The following is a 9,603-nucleotide window of genomic DNA, read 5'->3' as shown; positions in this document are numbered from 1 at the left end:
AAATGGATGTATTTAAATGTATTTTAATTATAGATACATCAATTTTTATTTATTTTGATACAAGTAATTCCGAACGAAGAGGGTAGTATTTTCCGGTGAGCTTTGTCCATGTTTTGCGTGCGAAACTGCCAGGCACCCGTCCTCATCACAGAGTAAGTAATCCATCAGCGCTACGTATGCAACACGCAGAGCTAACAAAGGCGAAATGGAGATCGTCCGCCTTGAATCTTGGCAACGGAAGGTGCATGCGGCCGAGAGCCGGCTGGCTTGCCCGCACGCCTCCAACCGCGCTTCCGGGATTGCATGATTTGCCTGCGCACTACGGGCAAGGGAATTTTTTTTTCAGATCAGTCAAATGCTGCGGTACATGTATGAGTTGTGACCTGCCACTTTAATAGGTACATGTATGCACGGCAGCCGCGCGCGCGCGCGCGCGCGCGCACACACACACGGATTTGACCGGGGCAAGCCAAGCCGTCGGAAACGTGGCATCACTGGCATGCCGGCGGCCAGCTCGATCGCCGCTGTATACGTACCGCCAGGGCAGCGAGCAGCCAGCCAACCGTGAATTTAGAACCGATTTAATTTGCTGCGATATCACTCCAAGTCAATCAATTGCTACGAGTATCTTACGAATTTATGCGGTTGGAGCCCCGGGTAGATTTTATCTGGGCCGGAATGAGCGTGGTTCGGCCCCCGCTGCAGGATGGGGGTCAACGTCAACGGCCGGGGCGCGGGAGGGAGGGGCTCATCGCCTTGAATGCACAGCATCAGCATGGCTTTTGTGCAAGAAGAAATCGGCGCCATAATTGCACACTCGCTTCGCACCCGGGACGAGGAGAGAGGGCATAGGAGACATCTATATATGGCCGTGGAATTCTAGTTGGTTGGAGCATTGCTTCTCCGTGCCCAGCGAGCTCTCCTCCTTGCCTCGGTCCTTGCTCGAGTGTTCTTGGAGAGGAGAGGCAGAGGAGTTCTCGGAGAGAGAGGATGGCGGGCGGCGGGGTGGCCGCGCTGGGCGTGAAGAAGGAGAGGGCGGCGGAGTACAAGGGCCGCATGACGCTCGCCGTCGCCATGGCCTGCCTCGTCGCCGCCGTCGGGGGCTCCATCTTCGGCTACGACATCGGGATCTCCGGTAAGTCCTGCTCACGCCCCCACACTCACCCTAACCTCACCAAGTCACCAGTGATTCCTTCCACTCCACTCCTCTCCACCCACCGTCTTGTCTTGTTCCGTATCTCCGCTCGTCGGCGCTCTGCTGTGTTTCCGTGTGTGGCGTGGCTGCCTCTCGCCCGGCCATGGGCCATCGGAAGAGGAGCTTGTCCTGCTCCACGAACATCAGTAACATGTCACACGTACGTTTCTTCCAGCCCCCTTAGCCGTGGCCCCTCCTTGATTTGGAGCTAGTGCCGGCAGTGTGTCGCTCGTCTCTTCGCTGGTCCCTCGCCTAGGTCGCTAGCAGATCGTGACCGGTCTGTCTGCCCCCCACCACAGTCTGCCACGCCGGCGCCACACATGGACATGGAATTAAACAGAGCTTCCATGCCAAAAGCAAGCCGTAGGGCTGCCGGATTTCTTGATTCAGCGGTGCATCAAACGAACACGACGGCTCATCTTTTTCCCATCTCCGACGCGACGAGGCCAATCATTCACCCACTTCCGTGGGTGGTGGACGGGTCGACGCGATCATTGTGTACGGAGTGGTGAATTTGGTCTATAGAACGACTAATGCAGTGGAGAAGCCGACACGCGAGAGGCCGCAAAATTCAGAGTCGTGTTCGGCGCTCCGCCAAGCTTATCTATCGGCTTTCAGTTCAGGCTGATGATGATATCACCGTGCGGCCGTCCGTTTCCGCTCGGCGCTTCTCCTAGATAGATAGATCAATGCGGCCGGGGTATCGTCGTCTACAAGATTTTGCGTCGTGGTATGAACAAGAGTTTGACCTGCAACCGGGGCTACTGACGTCAGTTAGCAGCAGAAAGAGGGGGGACGACAACGAGAGTCCCACTTGTCAGCCGAAAGTCTTGCAGAAAATGTGATGTGATACATTACACGATGAGACTGGCGGCTCATGATTTTTTTTTTTTGAGAATAGGCTCATGAATTGTTTGGTGCAACTTGTGCAGCCGAATTTCACAATTAGCATGGACGCAATATACATCATTCAAATCAAAAATTCAAATTATCCTGACGAGAATATTTTTTTTTAACAATTTTGGTAGTGTTATTGGGCCCAATTCACAACTCGGTTTGAATTAGCAACTATCCATAATCTGATTTATTTTCCCTTGTTCCTTTGATGTTGGTCAAATTTGAAACACGCCCAACTTTTGTGGTGCAACGGATGCACTCTAACTCGCTAAAACTTCTCAGAACTCGTAAATCAAAATTACGCCCAACCTTTATGGTTCAGGCAGTGCGCTCTAAAACTCGCTAGAACCTATTAAAAACGTAGAAAAATTAATCTGAATTAGCATCGATGAAATATGCATCTATCGGATTTTGCAAAATTCCATACCCAGATTCAAAACATAGCTAAAAAAATAAAAGCAAAAGAAAACCAATTTTTGAGGGAAGGCTCGGTTCACACGTCTTATAATAATGAACGGAGGGAGTAGTAAATTCGAGTTACCTGAAAGAAATTCCACATTTGAGTTTGTGTGTGGAACTGTTAGATTGATTTGTTCTTCAAGCTCATGTAATGTTCACTCGCAAACAGAATAAAAACTTGTGTAATATTGTACAAGTAGAACAGTGTATGATACTAATTCAGCTAAATACTAGTCCATTGTCTAAAGTCTGAACAGTAAATGTTGTGATTCTGTCAACAATACCTAATCACTTTTTGGACATGCAAACATGCCCATTAGGCAATAAAATCACCTCAAGCTTGCAGCATCATGTCAGTATTCAGATTTCACCATTTCAATTTTAGATGAAAATTTACTGTGTCTGAATCTGAAAAAAAATTAGCTGTTTTAGATGAAAATTTACTGTGTCTGAATCTGCCGAATGTTGCAGGTGGAGTGACCTCCATGGACCCATTCCTGGAGAAGTTCTTCCCGGTGGTGTTCCGACGGAAGAACTCCGGCCACCAGAACAACTACTGCAAGTACGACAACCAGGGCCTCTCGGCCTTCACCTCCTCTCTGTACCTGGCCGGCCTGGTCTCCTCCCTCGTCGCCTCGCCGGTGACGAGGAACTACGGCCGACGCGCCAGCATTGTCTGCGGCGGCATCAGCTTCCTCATCGGCGCGATCCTCAACGTGGCGGCTGTGAACCTCGAGATGCTGATCCTCGGTCGTATCATGCTCGGCGTTGGCATCGGCTTCGGCAATCAGGTATACCACGTCAAATTCTCGCCTACCCACACCGAGACGAGAGTGCCTGTGGTTGTACTGGCTCTGACAATGTAGTTCTTGTCGGTTGGTGCAGGGTGTGCCGCTGTACCTGTCGGAGATGGCGCCGGCGCACCTCCGCGGCGGGCTGAACATGATGTTCCAGCTCGCGACGACGCTCGGCATCTTCACGGCCAACATGGTCAACTACGGCACGCAGAACCTCAAGCCGTGGGGGTGGCGCCTCTCGCTCGGCCTCGCGGCGGCGCCGGCGCTGCTGATGACCGTGGGCGGGCTGCTCCTGCCGGAGACGCCCAACAGCCTCATCGAGCGCGGGCGCGCCGAGGAGGGCCGGCGCGTCCTGGAGCGCATCCGCGGCACGGCGGACGTGGACGCGGAGTTCATGGACATGTCGGAGGCCAGCGAGCTGGCCAACACCATCAAGAACCCGTTCCGGAACATCCTCGAGCCGCGCAACCGGCCGCAGCTGGTGATGGCCGTGTGCATGCCGGCGTTCCAGATCCTGACGGGCATCAACTCCATCCTCTTCTACGCGCCGGTGCTGTTCCAGACCATGGGCTTCGGCGCCAGCGCGTCGCTCTACTCCTCCGTGATCACCGGCGCGGTGCTCTTCCTGTCCACCCTCATCTCCATCGCCACCGTCGACCGCCTCGGCCGGAGGAAGCTCCTCATCAGCGGCGGCATCCAGATGATCGTTTGCCAGGTTGAGACTTGAGACAAACACAACACACATACAAACTGCTAATTAATCACAATTCATGTCTCACGCCATGGCATCTGTGCGCATGCAGGTGATCGTGGCGGTGATACTCGGAGTGAAGTTCGGGACGGACAAGCAGCTGTCGCGGAGCTACTCGATCGTGGTGGTGGTGGTGATCTGCCTCTTCGTGATGGCGTTCGGGTGGTCGTGGGGGCCGCTGGGGTGGACGGTGCCGAGCGAGATCTTCCCGCTGGAGACGCGGTCGGCGGGGCAGAGCATCACGGTGGCCGTCAACCTCTTCTTCACCTTCGTCATCGCGCAGGCGTTCCTGTCCATGCTCTGCGCCTTCAAGTTCGGCATCTTCCTCTTCTTCGCCGCCTGGATCACGGTCATGACCGTCTTCGTCTACGTCTTCCTGCCGGAGACCAAGGGCGTGCCCATCGAGGAGATGGTGCTGCTGTGGAGGAAGCACTGGTTCTGGAAGAAGGTGATGCCGGACATGCCGCTCGAGGACGGCTGGGGAGAAGGGGACGGCGGGCGTGCTGACAACAAGGCTCACTAGTGACTAGTGAGTGAAGATCATTTGGAATGAGCTGTTGTGCATTGTTGTTGGTTGGTTAGACCCTGTAAGACACAGTTTAACATGTAAGTAGGCGGAATGCTTTGTATATGCAGCAATGCAGCGTATGTTTATGTTATACTGTAACTTGTACCGTAGTAACTTAGTACGTATACTTTATAGTGCGCTTGGTGTGAGCCTGGCTTTATATATAAAGCCAAAGCGTCAAAACTGATACAAAATGATGAGAAAATCCGATACAGATAGATCAAAAGAAAAATGATATTCGAGAGGATGGCACTCACCAATTCAAAGCCGAGCATGAAAAACAGAAGTCGCCACACATAACATGAGACGACCTAGACTATTGAACAAGAAATGAACCGTTGTGGAGCATGAAAACAGAGGCACCGACGCGTGAATCACGCCGTTGTGGAGCCGGCGTGTGGCAATCTACGAAAACTGTGCACCTGGGAGGCTCACTGCCGAGGTTAACATGCGATGTACCTCGCGCCAAAGTCATTCCTCAGTCCAAACTGTAAGTGTTCTGGTATGGACATCTCAATATGTATGGTTTACAACATGCGCACAATGTCTTGATGCTTCCTCTTCGACATTCTGTAGCCCTCCTCCTGCATCATGCTACACCAGGCAGTCGGAGACTGCTGACAATGATTTTCATACGGAAGTGACCCTACACAAATGCCTCCCACAATCCATGCGATCCAAGAGAAGGAGAAGGAAATCAACGTTGTTGTTGAGAAGCCCGTCACTATGGCGGAAAAAAAAACCCCGATGTTGCTGAGAAGTTTCCCGCCACAGTCATGGTGGAGAAAGTTGTATCATCGGGGACGGCTCGAGCTAGCCCTCAAAAAACTATCCGCTCCCCCATCTACTTAGATGAGAGGAAGAAAGATGATGAAGTCATTGGTCATATTCTACAGACAATTTGCGCATATGAGATGTTGATGTGCGAGAGCGGAAACGTCTTACCTCGATGTGAGGCGACGTGTTGCATGTTATAGGCAGGGGCGCAGGATCCCTGATAGCGCATACATGCGGTTGGAGAGAATCGGGAGTACAACTTGGAGAGGAAGAATAGAAGAGATAAGGCTAAGCTAGTTACAAGAGATAAGAGATAACAAGCCGGCCTAACAACCTCTATACGTATCTACGTTGATCTCCACGAGAATACATGAGTCCTGCACATATACGCCTTGTTTGACACACTCCCTTAATCACAACTTCATTAAGTTGAGATTATGCTTGAAGTCTTCGAAACTCCTTACGGGCAGGGCTTTTGTAAACCCATCTGCCACTTGATCCCGTGAATGGATAAAGCGAATGTCCAAGAGTTTACCAACCACTCTTTCTCTGACAAAATGAAAATTTATCTCGATGTGTTTTGTTCTGGCATGAAACACTGGATTTGCAGACAGATAGGTGGCACCAAGGTTATCACACCATAAGCATGGAGCCTGAGAGCTTTTCACACCCAACTCCTTTAAGATAGACTGTACCCATATGATTTCTGCCGTTGCATTGGCCAAAGCCTTGTATTCTGCTTCAGTACTAGACCTGGAGACTGTAGCTTGTTTTCTGGCACACCATGATATGAGATTAGGTCCAAAAAATACTGCAAAGCCACCAGTTGAGCGTCTGTCATCCAAGCATCCTGCCCAATCTGAGTCAGAAAAAACACTGACAAGAGTAGAAGGTGACTTACTGAAATTTAGTCCATTATTCAGAGTATATTTGACATATCTGGCAATGCGCTTGGCAGCAGTCATGTGAACTGTAGTGGGTGCATGCAGAAACTGACATACTTTGTTAACAGCAAAGGAGATGTCTGGCCTGGTCAAAGTTAAGTACTGAAGTGCACCTACAAGACTTCTGTATTTTGTACTGTCTTCTGGACTTAGGAGTGTTCCCTCTGTAAGAGATAATTTTTCTATACTAGAGAGAGGAGTGGGTGTGGGTTTACAACCTTGCAAGCCTGCCTTCCTTACCAAGTCTGTGGCATATTTTTCCTGAGAGAGAAGTAACCCATCCTTGTGCTGCTTCACCTCAATTCCTAGGAAATAATGTAATTCTCCTAGATCCTTGAGAGCAAATTCTGCACCTAAGTCCTTCAAGAGTCCTGATATTGCTTCATCAGATGAGCTTGTGACAATAATATCATCCACATATATAAGGACAAACATGGAGGTGTTGAACTTGTTATAAATGAACAAGGAGGTGTGAGATTTGGAGGGGACAAAGCCAAGTGTTTGCATCTTTTTACTGAGACGGGAATACCATGCCCTTGGAGCTTGTTTCAGTCCATATAATGCTTTATCCAACTTGCACACATGAGAAGGTGTATGTTTGTTTTCAAACGAAGGAGGTTGCTTCATGTACACTTCCTCTTCCAGAACACCATGGAGGAACGCGTTCTGTACATCTAGCTGGCGAAGGCTCCATCCCCTGAAAACAGCAATGGACAACACAAGATGAATGGTAGCAACTTTTACAACTGGACTAAAGGTGTCTTCATAGTCTATGCCATACCGTTGTTTGAAGCCCTTCACAACGAGTCTAGCCTTATAACGATCAATGGTTCCATCAGACTTTCTTTTAATTTTGAATACCCACTTGCAGTCAACGAGGTTTTTACCTTGCTGTGGAGGAACCAAATGCCATGTTTTGTTTCTTTCAAGAGCCTTATATTCTTCAAGCATTGCCTTTTTCCACTTTTCATCAGTGAGAGCTTCTTCAATTGTGTTGGGCTCACCTGGTTCACCTGTGGAACAGACTAGGCCATATTTGATTAGATTCTTATAATTTTTCGGTTGAAGTACCCCTTGTTGTAGCCTTGTGCGGGGTGGTGGTGATGCAGCAGGATTCGCAGCCGTAGAGGATCCCGCAGGAGCCAAGTCAGCGGCAGAACCCGAGGAGGATCCGCCTGCCGCTGCCAGTTCAAGACGAACATGATCTTCTATGGCGGCGACTGGAGACGATGGTGAGGAAGGAGCCACAGAAGATCCGGGGCAGCCACTCGGCTCATCACGAGCCCGTGATGGCGCGGGCCCGTCAGAATCAGGGGCTGGTCCCGCGTCCGCCCGACGCGTGACGGCGCGCCGCTTGTAGCAGACCGGTTGGTCCGCAAAGCGCGTGTGGTCTGGGCCATCGTTGCACCGCCGCGTGGCAGCTGGAGATTGGCGCGGGCTGGGAGGCACGTCTCGCCCTGCCGGGGAAGGCCGCGCGTCACGCCGCGGGTCGCTGGCGCCCGTGCATCTGACAGTGCCTGGCGCGTCTGGCCATCTAGCACGGGCGTGTGGTTGGCAGCTGGAACGGATCCCGGAGAGGATCGCCTGGGCGTCTGCAGCTGCGATCCCGAGGGAGATATGCTCCCCACGCCGCGACACATGCGATGAAGCTCGTTTGAGGTGATTTCTTCGCCATTTTCATCTCTGTTTCCACTGTTTGGTGCTCCTGTAACATCATTAGATGACTCATGCGCAGTGTTAAGAGGGTTAGCCAACATATGATCATCAAAATTATTAACGCCCCCTTGATCATAACCGGAAAGACTAGGAGGGAGCAAAAGAATTTCTTTTTGGAGGAGCGCACCGGCATTAGGATGAAGATCTGAAAAAGGGAATTTGGTCTCATCGAAGACGACATCCCGTGAGATGTAAACGCGACCAGTGGAGATGTCAAGGCATTTTACACCCTTGTGTTGGGCACTGTACCCAAGAAAAGCACATTGCATGGATCTAAACATGAGCTTACGTTTGTTGTAAGGGCGTAGGTTAGGCCAGCACGCACACCCAAACACACGAAGTGTGGAATAGTCCGGCTTGACATGAAGAAGTCGTTCTAATGGAGTTTCATTATTGATGACTCGACTTGGGAGCATGTTAATGATGTGAACAGCAGCAAGAAACGCCTCATCCCAAAACTTTAATGGCATAGACGCATGGGCTAGAAGCGCAAGGCCAACCTCAACAATGTGACGCTGTTTGCGTTCGGCCGAGCCATTTTGTTGGTGAGCGTGGGGGCATGACACATGGTGTGAGATACCAAGGGTTTGGAAGAAGGAGTTCAACTTCTTGTATTCCCCTCCCCAGTCGGATTGAACAACAATGATTTTGGAGTCAAATTTACGCTCAACAAGTGCTTGGAAATTTTTGAACACTTGAAAAACGTCGGATCTTTTCTTAAGAAGATAGATCCAAGAAAATTTGCTGTAGTCATCAATAAAACTAACGTAATATGTGTGTCTACCAACAGAGCTAGGAGCAGGGCCCCAAACATCATAAAAAATTAATTGTAATGGTTGAGTAGAAATACTAGTAGAAATTGGATAGGGCAATTGATGACTTTTAGCTCGCTGACAAGAATCACAAATAGTTTCAACATTGCGCTCACCAACATACGGGAGCTTATTTATCCTAAGGAGTTTTTCAACTAAAGCAAAAGAAGCATGTCCTAAACGATCGTGCCATCGTGTTGACGAGAGTTTGACAACACCAAAAGTTTGTTTATTGAGTCTTGTGCGCTCCGGAATCAACGGGTAAAGCCCTCGAACACATCTACCGCGATAGAGAATTCTCCTCGTGGCCTGATCCTTGATAAAAAAGAAATATGGATGAAATTCAAGAAAAACATGATTATCAAGGGCAATTCTATGAACAGAAAAGAGACTTTTATTGGCACTAGGAACATGCAAGATTTTCTTAAGATAAATTTTTCTTAGGGGGGCACTAAAAATTGAGTGACCAATGTGGTTTATCCTCATACCTTCACCACTAGCTGTGTGGATTTGGTCCTTGCCGCGGTATTTCTCCTTCATGGTCACCTTCTCAAGTTCATTGGTGATGTGGTTGGTGGCACCACTATCGACGTACCAGTTGGTGTCGATGCCATAGGAGCCATCCGCAGCAGCAGCAACTTTGTCTTCATCTTGGGAGGAGTCGCCGCCGTCGTCGTAGCGGTACCA

The 9,603-nt window shown here is 50.0% G+C and overlaps 1 protein-coding gene across 1 annotated transcript; it reads left to right on the top strand.

Moving 5' to 3' along the window:
* The first annotated feature begins 774 nt into the window (after positions 1-774).
* On the top strand, positions 775-4,801 carry LOC119301721 (sugar transport protein 7-like). Its single transcript, XM_037578704.1, has 4 exons — positions 775-1,135; positions 3,023-3,342; positions 3,437-4,063; positions 4,152-4,801. Exons 1-4 carry the CDS (start codon positions 991-993, stop codon positions 4,620-4,622), a joined length of 1,563 nt encoding a protein of 520 aa, XP_037434601.1. The 5' UTR covers positions 775-990; the 3' UTR covers positions 4,623-4,801.
* The last annotated feature ends 4,802 nt before the right edge of the window (positions 4,802-9,603 follow it).

The sequence above is a fragment of the Triticum dicoccoides genome, chromosome 5A, assembly GCF_002162155.2.
Source record: "Triticum dicoccoides isolate Atlit2015 ecotype Zavitan chromosome 5A, WEW_v2.0, whole genome shotgun sequence".
NCBI classification, from domain to species: Eukaryota; Viridiplantae; Streptophyta; class Magnoliopsida; order Poales; family Poaceae; genus Triticum; species Triticum dicoccoides.
The sequence above is the reverse complement of the archived record's forward strand: the minus strand, read 5'-3'. Positions and strand labels throughout refer to the sequence as shown.

Coding starts and splice junctions, on each gene's coding strand:
- LOC119301721 (XM_037578704.1), top strand. CDS start 991: ATGGCGGGCGGCGGGGTGGCCGCGCTGGGCGTGAAGAAGGAGAGGGCG. Junction 1,136..3,022: donor CTACGACATCGGGATCTCCG/GTAAGTCCTGCT, acceptor CGAATGTTGCAG/GTGGAGTGACCTCCATGGAC. Junction 3,343..3,436: donor GCATCGGCTTCGGCAATCAG/GTATACCACGTC, acceptor CGGTTGGTGCAG/GGTGTGCCGCTGTACCTGTC.